General features: G+C 32.7%; 1 protein-coding gene across 1 annotated transcript; it reads right to left on the reverse strand.

Moving 5' to 3' along the window:
• Positions 1 to 318: 318 nt before the first annotated feature.
• LOC131077066 (probable LRR receptor-like serine/threonine-protein kinase At1g51810) lies at positions 319 to 15,707 on the reverse strand. The gene is made up of 17 exons (XM_059211731.1): positions 15,526 to 15,707; positions 6,906 to 7,034; positions 6,135 to 6,665; positions 4,993 to 5,471; positions 4,770 to 4,902; positions 4,388 to 4,459; positions 4,019 to 4,090; positions 3,721 to 3,728; positions 3,453 to 3,567; positions 3,277 to 3,357; positions 3,003 to 3,180; positions 2,689 to 2,916; positions 2,088 to 2,214; positions 1,933 to 2,001; positions 1,644 to 1,833; positions 940 to 1,081; positions 319 to 777 (listed from the first exon to the last, which is right to left on the reverse strand). The coding sequence occupies exons 1-17, from the start codon at positions 15,705 to 15,707 to the stop codon at positions 499 to 501; spliced, it is 3,015 nt and encodes a 1,004-aa protein (XP_059067714.1). The 3' UTR covers positions 319 to 498.
• Between the last annotated feature and the right edge of the window lie 1,005 nt (positions 15,708 to 16,712).

The following is a 16,712-nucleotide window of genomic DNA, read 5'->3' on the forward strand; positions in this document are numbered from 1 at the left end:
AGCACCTTATAGGTCCTCATTTTTTGAAATATTTGAAAATCAATTTCAAACCTAGTGGTACGTACACATTAATAATATTTTTAAGACAATGTTGATGAAAAGATAAGAAATATTACAAACTATTTTTTGAAATGGCGAAGAAATATGTAGCTACAATGCAAGTGTAAGAACAAATAGATCAATAAATATGGTATATGTGATAATAATTGAAACTATAACTTTAAAAATTAAAGCTTTTACATTTTTAATAGTCACAACTTGTGAATCATATAAAATGTTAGCAATAAAAAGGAGGGTGATAAAATATTGATCCCATACTTCTATCAAAAGGCAAGCTATATATATAGGCTATGAATGTTAATTTTCTTTACAAAAGGTTATTATAGGCTATTGATGTGAATAAAATGAAATAAGCCACAATAGAGGTAGGATTTCATTACTGCTATTTTGGTTTCTTGTGAGTGTTCCCCTGCCCATTTTGTAACATCTTCCTCTATCTCATCTACCAACTGAATATAATGACACATCTGAGTCCACATTATGAGAGGTTTGTAAAGAAGGATGAGAATGTGAGGATGCAATTTCATGTGTTTCGAATTGACTTGCTTCCTTTAATTCTAACACCACCTCATTCATTGTAGGCCTATTCTTAGAATGAGGCGAAGTACAAACCATTGCCAAATTTGCCACTTTCAACATTGCATCTTTATCATAATTTTCAAGTAAATTAGGATCTGCAATGTTCTCTATGCCATCGTTTAATAGGGATGCCCTTACCTGACATAAACAACCACTTATAATTTAGTATCAACAATCAAATTTTAAGATTAGATATTTTGAGTTTTCAAAGTCTATAACTATTTCAAAATAACAATGAAAACAAAATTCTAAGTATTCTAAGTTTAGTTTGAGATTTTAAAAAAATATCTTTATTATTACCCAATTAGTGATTTGTATGTGTTCACTGTTAGATGTTGAATCATCTACAAAGTGAGGATGTTTTCCACTAATAATCTCCATCAAAACAACTCCAAAGCTATAAACATCACTCTTTTCTGTCAATTGATTTGTAGAATAATATCTGTAGAAAACCAACTAGTAAGTCTATTTTACCCATATATTTAAAAAAACAAAAAGATATCAACCATTCTATAAAAGAAATTCTCAATCTTCTATTTAGATTGTTTAGATAATAGTTGACTGAAACCATCAAACTCCTCTCTTAACGATTCAAAGCATAAATGACCTTTAAAAAAGCCGTTAACCTCTTCTTTGAAATGGCCAAGGGATAAGTGACTTGATCAAATTACTTCGGTATAAGATTTAGGACATCTAGCAGCTCAACACCTCCTTATTTATGCACATCCTTAATGGAGAAGAAATTCAGATGTTATAAATAGACTCGTATACTGAGATTATGCATTGCTAATGCAGCTATCTGAGAACCTTTCCTGCACGAGTTTGTTCCTGGTTAATTCCCTTTTTCAAAGGTAACTGGGTGTGAGATAAACAGGGTAGGGGGAAGGTTCTCTACATCATACTTGAATTGATGGACTGTAAGAGTTGAAGGATTAAAAACCCTTAAATAATTCACATATATAATTTGAATTGAGTATCAATAAAGAAAAGAAAAGCATATTTACTCTGGATCTAGATATCCAATGGTACCCTTTACAAGGGTGGATACGTGTGTAGCTCCATCCAATGGTCCCATCCTTGACAACCCAAAATCTGCTATTTTTGCTTCCATTTGGTCATTCAACAAAATATTGGAGCTCTTTACATCTCTGTGAATAATGCTTGGCTTGCATCCTACATGTAGATATTCCAATCCTGCCAAAAAGTTAACCAAGAATTAGACCCCATGATCTTTTTCAAGATTAGCACCGAGCTTTTTAGTTTTCTTCCCATTCTACAGTATTTATTTCTAACCTTGAGCAGCATCTAATGCAATGTTGAGTCTTCTTTCCCAGCCCAGATAATTTCTTGAAGAAGTTTGACCTGAAACCAAGCAACGTAGGCCTTTGATTAAGCAACCAGAAAACATTCCTCTAAATCATAAAATTTTGCAGTGTTGCGAAGCATACCATCCAGAAAATGTCGCAGGTCTCCATTGGACATGTATTCATATACAAGAACCAAATTTTGTTCCTCTTCGCAGTAACCCATAAATTTTATGAGATTCTTATGGTTTAATTTGTAGAGGATTTCTACCTGCAGCAATTGTTCTTAGTTTCGATCATTATGATCAAAAACATTAAAGATTTTTTTTTTTTTTGATCGGTAAAGGTAGAACCCAGATTTATATTGATTTGAATTAATTACAGTAGCTTCATAGCTGAAAGACATTAAAGATTTTATTGTTGCTGTTTTTGAATTTGATTGTGTGAATATTTTTACATCAATGTTTCGGATCAGACTCTGTGATCCATCCTGAGTATGTTAGAGATTTCTAATATCTTATGTGATGGATCATAGATGAAATGTGATCGAAAATATTGATGTAAACAAAGATCACGTAACCAAATTAAAAAACAACTGACAGCTGACAATAACAATAAAAATCTCATTTGTAGAAATCTTGTAACATTAAAGATTCTAAACTTCATTAGTTCTAGTTTTTATTGGAGAGACTAAAGTTCTCAAGTTTTAAATATAAAATGGGTATGAATGAGTCCTTGGTTATACCTCTGTGGAAAACTGTATGGCACCCTTATGTGATTTATCAGACAAGATTTTGACGGCCACATCCTTGTCTTGAAGACAACCAAGATAAACAGATCCATATCCTCCTTTTCCAATCTCCGTCTGAAAGTTGCTAGTCATAGCTCTTACCTCTATGAAACTGAATGATCGACATCCATCAAAATTGTCAAGATTTAAATGTCCTGTTTCAGTTTTCCATGCATTTTGTCCCTTTCAGTACAAGAATATGTTTCATTTTATCAAAATGAAAATCCACAAGTAAAGAGCAAAATGTCAAAGGGGAATATGATTTACGGGGACTTGCCTTTTCGAAATTTTCTGCTTGATTTAATTTTTATAAAGATTAATATTGCAGTAAAGGATATAAGTATTGCAATTCCTGCCACTATTAACCAAACAAGTGTTTTGCTACTCTTTCCTTTTCGGCCATCCTTGCAAATGCCTACTTGGCAAAGTTTTTCATTGCCATAAACACTGCAAAATTTAACAGAATTATTACATGATAGGAATCTTGTCATACGAACAACATAATTACTGTTTGATTTACATTTTAAGAAAAGAAAAACTTGCCTCAGAATGAGTTTTCCACGTTGCTTTTGTTCAGACAGACCAATTGGCACTGATCCGTTTAAGTCATTGTCTGCCAAATTCCTGTATCTCAAAAAGAAAATTTCTCACAGTACTGTAGATAATCTAAATAATATAGCACGAGTTAGAAATACCCAGATGCATATGTTTCAACTCACAGTTGTTTAAGATTGGAGAGAGTAGCCAGAGCCTCTGGTATTGAACCACTCAAATTATTTCTTGCCAAGTCCCTGCAATCAGGAATAAGGACACAGTTTTTGGTCATTTTGACAGCTGGGTTTAATCAACACACACTAAGTATTGACTTCATGTGGACCCGTTTTAAATGCTATTTAGTTCAGTGCTTCCTTCTAATGGTTGTTCATAAATATATTTTTTCTGTCATATACTTAGTTTTTGTGTTGTTTTATGTGGATCGCGACATGCTTTTAATGCTGGTAATAGAATGAAAAGGCATTGAAAGCGAGGTCCACATGAAACAGTACACACTAAGCAACTAAATCTATGCTTAGTGTGTGTTGTTTAAGCCCAACCCTATATTGACTTTGAACAAGGTAAAAAGAAAATTTCTCACAATACTGAATCTATGCTTAGTGTGTGTTGTTTAAGCCCAACCCTATATTGACTTTGAACAAGGTAAAAAGAAAATTTCTCACAGTACTGTAGATAATCTAAATAATATAGCACGAGTTAGAAATACCCAGATGCATATGTTTCAACTCACAGTTGTTTAAGATTGGAGAGAGTAGCCAGAGCCTCTGGTATTGAACCACTCAAATTATTTCTTGCCAAGTCCCTGCAATCAGGAATAAGGACACAGTTTTTGGTCATTTTGACAGCTGGGCTTAATCAACACACACTAAGTATTGACTTCATATTTTTTCTGTCATATACTTAGTTTGTGTTTTTTTATGTGGATCGCGACATGCTTTTAATGCTGGTAATAGAATGAAAAGGCATTGAAAGCGAGGTCCACATGAAACAGCACACACTAAATCTATGCTTAGTGTGTTGTTTAAGCCCAGCCCTATATTGACTTTGAACAAGGTAAAAATGATAAAAAAAATGTGAGTAGTAAGGATTTGTGACTGACAACTTAACAAGAGCAGAGAGATTGGAAAAGCTTGGAGGTATGGTTCCATTCAGATGCCTGTTGGGTAGTGTCCTATACATTCAATTTTTTCATTGTTAATTGAAATTCGATGATAATAGAGAGGCATATACATAAAATGTAACTAAACTGCGTCAAAAACGAAGATGAAAAAAATTAAAATGTTCACAGATCCAACAAAATCTGAACAACTAAAATAAAATGAAATAAAAATTATGAAAAAATTTATTTTGAAAAAATCTAAACAGTAGACAATCAAATCAACATACTAATCAAGATACTAATTCTTCCCTTAAAAAACATAGTATCACATAAACATTCTTAATACTATTAAATGAAGGCAAATGTTTAGGGAGAGACTTACACTGCAATAATCCTTGGTGAGGAGTCTTGATTGCAATCCACCCAATCCCAACTATATTTCTGTGGAAGACACGGATCACCCATCCACTCTTTCTCCAGATTGAAGTGCCTCACAATGTCAGCAATGGCATTCACTGTAAAACTAACAGATGTTTTAGTATGCAATCAAATTTACACATTTTCCCTACATATATAACTATTAAATAATTTTCAGCAATACAAACCATCTTCACTTTTAGTTCCATTGTTGGGTAGCCTCCTATATTGGTAGATATCCAAAGCATTAATAATTGCACCCACGCTCGATCGATTGGTAGGATCAAGAGAAAATTGGACATTTTCCAAGCTATCAGCGTTGATGGGTCCATACTTGACGACAATCGAATCGAGGTAGCTATGTAATGTAACAGGAGACTGGTATGAATATCCATTGATACTTATATTGAACTCCCTTATTGCATTAACGTCAAGTTCTTCTACTTCAGCAAAGCACATCAAAAAATAGTATTCACCAATTTCTGGAACACTCCAATTCCATCTAATATTTCCCACGCTCTTGTTGCTGCTCACCAAGGCAGTTTCTAACACAGCTGATGGTATTTGGAACTCCTCTGTTGAAGGAATGGAATTTGTGGTGTTCCTATAATCCGTATCATATATTTTTCCCTTGACCCATAGCCTATCAAATTCATCATCTGGATATCTGCACAAAACCACTTTGAAGTCAATAGTTATTTATATATTATACGATGCATTTACACACATATATATACACACTACATATTCCTTTAGAATAGTAGGCCCTGGCTAAGAATTGTAAGGGCCCTCTTGGAAAAACAAGTCCACCAAAGCAACTAAAAAAGAGGACACATTCGAGAAAGAAAGATGTGGGTATTGATCCTGGCGAGGGTTTAGGCAGGAAAGCTGGCCCATAAGAAATGGTCTTGGATGCAACTTTGTCGTTCAGGTATATATATATGAACTGTCATTTGACGTTTAGTGTTCAAACCCATGTCAGACCATTGAGCTCACAGGTTTGAACAGTGAAGTGTGGGGATTGATGGTCTCAAATTAATTGATTAAAATGTTAGGGTTTCATTATGGAGACCCAAGTTCAACTCTTTATAAGATCTAAAGTGAAATTCTAAGTTGTGACTTTGGTCTTCCATGATTGGCTTGTTGTATGAAGATGGTTTCTGTGATTTTTATGTATTGACTCTTGATCTGAATGAAGTGAGGTCACAAAAAGGGCTAGTGCAATAGAACATCTGAAATGCCTGATTCTCCTTTTATTTAAGTGTTGATTCTATGCTTGATATATTTATTTTCCAAGAAAAATAGTAAAAATTATAGATAAAAAAACTACCTTATAATAGGGTATTCTGACAATTTTCCATAATCCATGTGTACTGTGCTGATTAAAGAGAGATATTGTCCTACAACCTCATACATAGCTGGCATGAGCAGGCGAAATTCCAAGGTTGAAATGAAAGGAACATCATCCGTACTGCAAGCAAGACACACATTAATGGAGGGACCTCTTGCCATGGCGTTTATTCCGTTGCAAAAGGTCTTGTTACTATTGTTTATTACAACAGTGGCCCAAAAATTGGCGTCAACCAGCAATTCAAATTGTGGTTGTGACTCACGGCCATCATAGTTACCATATAAGAAACACGCGCGGATTAAGTATTTTATTCCCCGCACAGCGGGTAAATTGTAGCAATTTCGCTTGCCTTGAGGAAAACAGCGAAGATGTTTCAATGGCTGGTCCACCTCTGACTGATCAGTCAAAATGCTTCTTTTTTCACCTGAATTAATGTATTGTTCATCTGAGGTCCAGCTAATGCCACGTGCATCATTATATCCACCTACTGCGCCACAGTCCAGATGAATTCTGCACATACAAAATCCTCACATCTAAATTCAGAAAGCTCATAGGAGATTTGAATATTTGATAATCAAACAAAACAAAAATTCTAATAATACTTTCACAAACATATATGATAATCAAACAAAACAAAAATAATTACAGTAAAAGGGGTTAGTTGTACAGAGATATAAATTCTGGGATTAGTTGTACAGAGATATAAATTCTTCTAATGTGAAGGGAAAACAATTGTAATGAATATCTAACCTGGTTGTGCATACAGAACGCTGCAGATTGAAAGAACCAACAGAAGATTGAAGGTAACTGTCTTTAAAATTGCTCCGTCCATTCCAATTACGATGGGATTGCTTTCCAACCCACCAATCTGTGATTGATCTTCAATGTTTGGTATTTGAGAAAAAAGATATGAGTGCAGATTATTGAATGGCTGTTTTTTTTTTCTTTTAATTTCTTTTCTAGGTTTGTTGTTTTGTTGATGTTTTAGATTCTGTTTTTGCTGTCTCCTTGTTCTTGGTATTTTTATCTTTGTAAAAGGTTCTGGACATGGAAACATAAGTCAAAACAATGAAAAGGTAGTCAATGTCTTGTTGTAGATATTTATATGATATTTGTGCATTGAATATCGTGTCTTCAAATGGCAACATTTTTCATAATCTTAATGTTATTGAAATGACATTTAGTTGGTAAGAGGGAGGATTCAACAATTGTAGAGAGATGTTTATCCATAGGTTGACATAAAATATATTAAAAAATAAAATAAAAGATTATCAATAATATCTTTTGTAAGAAAATTAGAACTATAGAAAGTAAGTACTCCACTACTATCCACAATTTCATGTAGACAAAACTTTATAACTACAATAGTTAGTACTTCACTACCAATCTCACTATATTTTCTATATTTTTTTTTTGTAATTGTAATTTTGAATGAATTAATATGTAATCATAATCCTACCATTGAATCTCTTGTATATTTCTCAAAACCTTCTGACAATATTCATCCCATAAAACCTTCTAAGAGAGTTGTGTCAGATTTTGCTACGTAGATAAGACCATGTTATTGCTTCAAATTTGATGGACTTTGAATCTATAAGCCCTTTATGGATTTTTACTACAAAAGCATGCATAAAAAAATACTCCTTTAAAAAGCCCAACAAACAATCACTTCAAACAGAAAAAACATTTTTCCTAAATTTTTGTGTACTCCATCACTTGTATATTGTAGACTAATTTCCTTATTTGAATAGAACTAGTGTTGTTATGTATTTATTTCGCATGGTTGCTATAGCTGTAAATTTATTTTTAATAACAAAGGAAATGACATTTAGAAGCATTGTATACTACGAGATTGCTACTATACAATTGAAGCTTGAAATTCTTCATGTAAATGAGTATTCCAAAACTTTTAAATGCCAAAAGAAAAGGTATTTAAAATAAAAGTGGGTATACAATAGATCTAAAATTTACATGGTACTCATCTAGGAGGAAATAGATAATAAAGTTTAAGTAATACAAAGGAACTATTATTTAATGCTTGATGGAGACCCTCATTCCATACATTTTCTTTCTTGAAATATCACAAAATTTTATGAATTTAAAAAATCAACTAATTAATAACTAATCAATAGAATTTTGAAATTAAGTTAATTGCTCAATAGAATGAAAGTACTATATTTATTTTTATTTTTTTATATATATTTTATTATTATTATTTAAATATAATACTATTGTTTATTGCAATAGTGATCCAAGGAATGCCATCAACTAGCAAAAAGAAAGTTCACAAGGGATGAGGTTAGATTAAAGGATTTATTTGTTATCAAATAGAAATTCAAAAAATATAAATAATAAAATTCAAGATACAACAAAATGTTAAAGACAAATTTATACAATTAATAAAAAATTAACAAGAAAGTTGAAAGATTTATGACAATTGAACTTTGTGAAAGCAGATTATTTTTTTTGAAATAAATAAAATATAAACCTAAATATGATCAAATAAAACCAGAGTCAATTGGAGTTTGTTGTACATATCTTATAAATTTTCAATGCTTGATTTTTGAGAAAGTGTGCATATTATTGAGTATTGGAGAAATAAAAAATATATCAAATAACGAAATTATATGCGTATAGAAGTCATAAGTGTTTAAAGGAAATAGATAATATAAAATTGAAGAAAAAAAATGTTGGGTCTACAATTATATTGAAATTTATATGGTACACATTTAAAGAAAAAAGATAATAAAGTTCAACTAAAGAAAAGGTTGGATCTATAACAATATTGAAATTTACATGATACACATTAAAAGAAAATAGATAATAAAATTGAGGTAAAGAAAAGTTTTGGTCCACAATGATTCTTGTACGTGAATAAAAGACAGATGATAAAGTTGAAGCAAAGAAATTGAAAGTTTTTTTTTATTCAAAGTTTGAGAAATATATTTTATTATTAATCTTTAAAAAAAACATATGAATGATTTGTCTTATGTTTTGATTGGTCTTGACTAAATTAAATGATAGGCTTTCATCTTTTTTCTATCAAATTTTTATTCAATTCTATTATTTTCTTGTAATGCTTATTAAAATGCAAGAATGATTTCAATGCTTTTATTTTACTAAAGTTTATTTATGTAATGAATGTTGTGTTTTCAAATATTGACATTTTTAATAATCTTGAAGTTACTGAAATGAGATTTTTTGGGTAAGAGGTAGATTCAACAATTTTTAAGTTGTGACATAAAAATATATAAAAAAGAAAACTATAATATTCACAATTTGTTATGTTAAAAAATCGAAACCTTAAAAAAAGTGAGTACTCCACTACCACCCACAATTTCTTATAAGCAAAAGAAAAAATACAAAAAGGCTAGTACTCCACTACTCACCTCACTATTTTTTCTATCAAATTGTTTGTAATTTTGATTTTGAATGTATTAATATGTAGTTATAAGCATGCCTATGAATCACTTGTACAATTCCCAAAGCCTTTGACAACATGATGGAGCTAGAGTATTGTTTTTTGGGATTTCACTTAGTCATAAAGCCTTTAATGAATTTTGTGTTAGGTTTTACTACGTAGTTAACACCATGTTATTATCGCTTCAAAGAGTTCATGACATATGAATATACAAAAACATGATGGATTTTACTATGAAAGTATACATGGAATAGGTGAAAGTATACATGGAATATGACTTTCAAGAAAGCCAAACAAACAATCACTTGAAATATAAATTAGTTTTTTCCTTGAGTTTTGCACGTCCTTCATCATTTTAGACTTTTGAATGCATAAGTAAGTTTCCTTATTTGAACATCCAAATACTTCTCATGGGTGCTTGAGCTCTAAATATTATTGTCATAACAAATTAAAGTGCATTTAGTAGCATTGTACAATGAAATATTGTTTTTACCTTTGACAACATCATGGCTATAAAATTGTATTTTAATATTTTATTCCATAAAGCCTTCTACAAGTGTTGCATTAGTTTTTTTCATACGATTAAAGTCATGTTGCTATCACTTTAAGTTTGTTGAATTTTATTATGTAAGCATGTGTAGAATATGACCATTTGAAAAAATGACACCTATATTTAGAGAATGCCAAAAAACTTCAAGAGATATATTTCAATTATTTTATTTAACACAAATAGAAGTCTAAGTGAATCTTTATCACACCCTATATATAAATGTAATTTTAATTTTACCATAACCATAATTAAACCCTAAACATAATCTTAATTGATTTATAACATTAATTAAACTATAACCCTAATCTTAGGCATAATTGATCTCTAATTAAACCCTAACTTAAATTTAAATGTATTTATAACTGAATGGTTAGTTATACCTAACCAAAACATAATCTTAGTTGAACCCAATCCAAATTGAATGGTAACTCCAACCCTAATCCTCATTGAATTCCAAGCCTAAATCACTTTGTCAACAATTATAAAATGCAATCAATATGATAGAAACAATTTCAGAATTTTTTTCTTTTCCACTATGATTAAACTTTAGGACTCGTCTAAGTATATAAGAATGAATAAATTATGTTTACACGAGAGGAATTTATTGAAGCTATTCTTTAACATTGTAAGAGTAGTTGAATACAGTTGAATATACAACATTATATAAAGCACATAAAACTTAAAATTTTAAATTTCCTTAGATTTGATCTATAACAGTCATCTAAAGGATAATAATAATGGAAAACGTTGCGATGCTTGTCGTTGCGCATGTGTTTCGTACTTATGGGAATTCAAACGTTGTTGCACTCTTCCTTTCTATTGTTTCTAGGGGTTGCCCTTCTGCACCTCACCTTTCTGCTTTGGGTGTTCTGCACGGGGATGGTTTGGGGTTGCGTCCACTTTGCTCGGTGTAACTGACTGCCTCTAGCCTTCTTCAGGGTTTGCTACCTCCTCAGCTGCTGGTGGGCCTGGTATTGCCTCTGATGTTGGTGGTCCCGTTAGGGTTAATGTGAGTGCTAGTGTCCCTCTTGGACCTTTTGGTGAGCGGAGCATCGCTTCTGTTGCTAGATCTGTTGCTACTCTTCCTTCCAAGGGGAAAACTCACCTTCTTCCTTGTGCCAAGACTTCTCCTATGGTGGTTTGTGGTTAAGATGTGGTGGAGAATGTTGCTTTTTACCAATGTTGTGGGTTGGTGTGCATATTTGTGGGGCTTTGGCCTTCCCTTCTTGATCTTCATTGTTAATTTAGTGATTCTTGAAAACCTTTGGTTACTGGTTATGAAGGCCTTTCCTTTTGTTGTCATAGATGTTTCTCAATTGGTCACTTAGCTTCACATTGTTCTCTCTCTCACCGTAAAGGTGTTGCTACGTAGTGGAAAGATGCCAGTGTTGATCACTTGACTATCAAGACTTTTGATTCTAATGACTCTTCAAATGTTGATGTGAACTCCTCCTAGGATGAGGTTGTGCCTCCTACTGCTATTGTGGCCTTTGTAGGGCCCCATGGATGCTACTAGTGTGACCCCCTTTGGCGTTTCAATTTCTTCTCCTATTGCTCCTATTATGGAGCAATTGTATGCTCTTGGTGAATCTACTCCAAGTGTTGTTTTGCAACAACAATTTGCTATAGGTGTGGATGACTTTTCTAAGGGGGTTTCCCCACTTGATCTTATTGGCAATGATGTCCCTAGTAATAGTATTGTCTGGATTGTTGTTTGTACCCCCTTCCTAAACTTTGTGTTGGGTTGGGGGTGATTCTCCCCACACTTGAGTTGGGTTCATATCTTTTTGCTATTGTCCTGTTGTTGGTTTGATAAGCCTTTTAGCGATGGTCCTTTGACCTATTGTTATTGGCCTATTCGACCTAAAATTGTACAGTGTCAGCACTCTTGTTCTGTTGCCTTCTTTTTGTGGTGGTAGCTAATCTAGCTCAAAAAACACCACGATTTTTGCATAACACGAGGGTAAGTAAAAAATTACAAATCTCGGTTGTTCTCAGCAAAACTAGTTGCGTCTTTCATTTTTCGGATGTGTGTATAACACTAAGGTTAGTCAGCCGTTTTGGAGCCACATTAGTGGTGTCCTCTTTTTGCCACCTATGGGTTGTTTGTATACAAGACCGATGCCCTTATTTTATTGCTTATTTTAATAAAAACAATTATCCAAAGGATAGAAAACTTAAATTTAATTTTTTCTGAGATTGAATCTATATCAATTATTTGATTAAAAGAAGTCCTAACAAAATATTAAATACATTCAATAACTGAAGAAGTTTTGAGGCACGTGAATTGTTTGATAGAAATCCTTCGTGATGTTCATAATTGTCTAAGACATGGGATAAATTGGCTCTTTTCCACTAATGCACCAAGCTATCTGTCCAGTTAAATTGGCATGACTAGACTTAGCTAAGTTTGACATGGAACCAACTTTTTTTTTTTTTTTTTTTTTTTTGTGATAGAGAACATTCCTACATCATTTGGTTTTCAAATTGTGGTTCTTTGGCTTTAAACTATGTTGATTCATAATGTACCTTGTGTTCATTCAAGAATTGAAGTATTATATATCTTTTGAAATATATATTCTCCTTTGTTCATTGCCTGCTTATTATTATTAAAGATTGTGTAGAGAGCTATTTAGTTAGTATCTCATATTTGACTCAATGTTTTCAGGAAAGTTGTAGTAGGAGAGTTATTTTAAGACATTATATTGAAACAATGAGGTATAACTTTAATTTATTTTAGTATTATGAGTATTGCTTCAAGTTTTAAATGAAATTGTGATAGGTATAGGAGATACAAAGTTTTGATTATTATTATATTGTAGAACATAATGGGTTATATATATGATTCTCTTATTCTAAGACAAGCTTATCTTAACTTTTATTGCTTTTAAATGGTAAGAAATTATTTAAATGAATCACATAGTTGATGGTTCTTAAATAGTAAGAAGATTTGTCACTATATTTGCATTGATACCAATTGAGTAAGTATATAACCAAGAGTAGTAATATTATAATATTCATTTACTACAAGATATGTCAAATAAGACATCCTTGTCTGAATGAAAACCCAAGTTTTGATATTGGTTAATAATATGATCAGCTCAAGTAAAAAGGACATGCTATAGTATATCAATTATTAGATTCAATAGTCAATATCTCATCAAAATTAATATCATTAATTTCTTTCTGTAAATATAAATAATTAAAAATATTGTATCACCTATGAACTTAATAAAGATTAAAAGTATGTTTAATTGAAGTCTTTAGAACCCTTATTAAGGGTGAAAGTTTATTTAGGGCTAAGAAATAATATAAAACCTTAACCATGAACCATTATAGAGAAGACGAGTGATTAGTTTCTTCTATATTGGTAATTAAAGGTATATATTCATTTTTATATAATAGCATGTTCAAATTCTTAAGGTGTTGACTAATCTATTTTATCACTTGCTAGTATATATTATTAACTCATAATATATTTGATTATATAAGTAGGGGAAGGGATTTGATTCCATAAACAACAAATTAGTTTAGAACATCAGCCCAAAATAGCAACTAGCCCAAAAACTACCAGAAACATCAAACAAACATCCCCCCCCCCCAACAAGCTAAACAAATATAACCACAAACCGTTGAAGTATCAACCGTCTAGTTAGAGTTCATTACCATAGAAATTATACTATAACTAACACTAAACTTATGAGTCATAATCATAAGGAGGCACACAAGCCAACATAAGTTCTTAAGAAGACAACAAACCTAATTATTGGGGTTAGAGATAAATCCCTAATTTTTTACCAACTTTTGTAGGTTCTCCTTAAAATCGCCAAGTGAGGGATTGTTGTCTTGAGTGTCTTCCAAGTTGTCCCCTTGGTGTCCTTCATTTTTCTTGATCCTATTGTTTATCTTGCTCTATTTTGAAATCACACCCATCACTGTCCTACGTGTGATCCCATCAGTATTCAAAATAAGAGAATTGATTGCCTTCTCCATTTGTATCTTAGTTGCTATGTAATCCTCAAGTTTGGATTTAACACCTTTCAACCTAACCTACATGTAAACCACCTAAACTTTAAGGTTGGCCTCCAAATCATTCTTATTATCATTACGTTGAAGCTCATCAAGAGTCTCATTCCTAGAGTCATATTTGTCAACAATAAAATCAGTATCCTAATTGACATGGGCCTCCTCAGTATCATCATCTTCAAAGATAGGATTATCCTCACTCACTTCCTTTCTTTCCTCTTTAGGAGCATTGTTATCCTTGAACTCTGACTCCTCACTATTGTTATCTATTTTAGGCAGAAATTCTTCTTTTGAGGGGATATCCATGTTGGCCCAGCTTGTTGTTGCGTCAAAAGACCGATCTATCAACGCTTGATTCAAACTGTAGAGATATGGATCGCACGGGAGGCAGTTAGTCCGTTGCCACAAATCCCGAGGGGAGCGCTGACCATTTTGCCAACAATCTCCCCCTTAGCGTTACCCGAGGGGATTTGAACCTGTGACCCAACACCCTGATACCATTTGTTGGCCCATCTTGACGTTGCGTCAAAAGACCGATCTATCAACACCAAATACAAATTGTAGAGATATGGATTGCATGGGAGGCGATTAGTCCCTTGTCACAAATCCTAAGGGGAACTGACCATTTTGCTAAGAATCCACATTTTTCTCTTCCTTTAAAGTTAAAATTTCTTTATTATTCTTTACCTAAAGTCTCACCAACCGACGACCACCAGGACCAATCTCCTATTTTGGTATCCTCTTCTTGTTGTTTTCTTCCTCAATCTTTTCTAGGTCAAGGTCCTCTAAGTCAATATTAATGTTTTTAGCTTTGGAGGTCTTAGAGTCCAGTTCCCTAACTTTAGATTGACCAAGTTTAGAGCTCAGAGTCTTTCATTCATCAGTGGTAGCTTTTAACAATGTAATTTTAAGAGAATCATTTGAAGAGATTTTGGTATTTTTACCTATTTTCTTGCTAGAAGCCTTAGGTTTCTCTGGGGTATGGGGTTCACTTTCTATAACCTCAATCTTGATAGAGATACTAGGGTTGTCAAGGTTTTCATTATAGGTAAGCATCTTATTATTATGGGGAGACAAAGAAAAAACATGTTTGTACAAAGCAAATATCAACCCTTGATGTAGAGGAGGAGACACATCCTTCTCACTATTAATGTAGAGAGAGTAAAATAGGTAATATGGTATGTTGATAAACTCCTTATGCCTAATATGACTTAATATGGGCAAATGATAGCCATGCACAATGGTATAGCTTTCTTCAAGGGTAGAATAATGCATGACATGGTGGCTAACTAGAGCATAAGGGGAAGGAAGAATAGACCTATTATACCCATTTTGAAGTCTAGTCGGTTTCTCTCCTTTTTCCAAAAAATTACTTGATAAACTCTTCATAGTCCCTTGAACTTTTCTTGACAACCCTTAAGCCTTCACATTGCAATCCCGCTACTTCCACAATTAGTTGAGGAGTTACTTTAAAGCTAATGCTTCCAATTGAGACCTCATCCTTCTGCCAAGTTTTGCAGAATTTTGTGGTGAGGGTGCGGTTATACCCTTCCATGGCATAGAAGAAGGGTACAAGACCATTTTTGAACAAGGCCCATAAATCTTCATTTTATTTCAACTATTCACAATTTATTAGCTCCAAATGTTTCATGACACCAACCATTTTCTCTCCCTTAATCTTGTAGAAAAATCTGGAAAACCTAATAATATTAAGGTGCTTGAGCATAATGAAATTGACCACATCATGAGAGAAGGAATGAAGATCATAAAAATAAAGTTGACAATTGTTAAGGCATGAAATGATTTTGTTGGTACCATGCCTCAAATAATCAAATGTGACAAGACTACTTATTAAATTAACATATTTCCTAATAATGCCTTTCCACATCCCATCATCAACACAATTCTAATTTAAAGCATTGATAATTAATGAGCTATCTTTCAAGGCATATAAAATCTTAGCCGCCACCAAAGATATGACAATGCCACTTGTGTTGATAGGACCAATCCAAATATTAAAAAACCACTTCATCTTTAAAGAATAATCAAAAGAGAAGCACTCCCCCCATATGAGTGCTATATTAACAAATTTTGTCATTGATGTCAATTGAACCGGTAATGGTATTCAAGTTTAATGCTGATATTGTTGTTTTTGATATTGGCTAGTAATCAGTAGGAAGAGCTTTGTGGAAGATGTTGTAAACCGGTATGTTAAGTTTGTGAGTTGAATCGGTAAACCGGTGTAAAGGGTTAAACCTTTCTATGCAATGTAACCGGTAAACCCTATTAGTTGTTAAACCCTAACCGATCAAGTTTGTTGGTTTATTTTCTGATGAGTGATAATGATGGAGACACACATGATCATTGTATGAGAATAAGTTCAGATTGTTTTGGCACATTTGTTTGTTGTCTAGGGAAGGAGCAAAGTGGATTGCATCTAATGCATAGTGCGTGGTGAGTTACAAAGTTCGATGAAGCGGTGATCATGGAGCGGTTGGAATTTTCTTGAAGAATGTGAAGAGATTGTTATGATTTCTAATGGTCAAGATTGTACCGACTT

This window comes from Cryptomeria japonica, chromosome 9 (genome assembly GCF_030272615.1).
Source record: "Cryptomeria japonica chromosome 9, Sugi_1.0, whole genome shotgun sequence".
Lineage (NCBI taxonomy): Eukaryota > Viridiplantae > Streptophyta > Pinopsida > Cupressales > Cupressaceae > Cryptomeria > Cryptomeria japonica.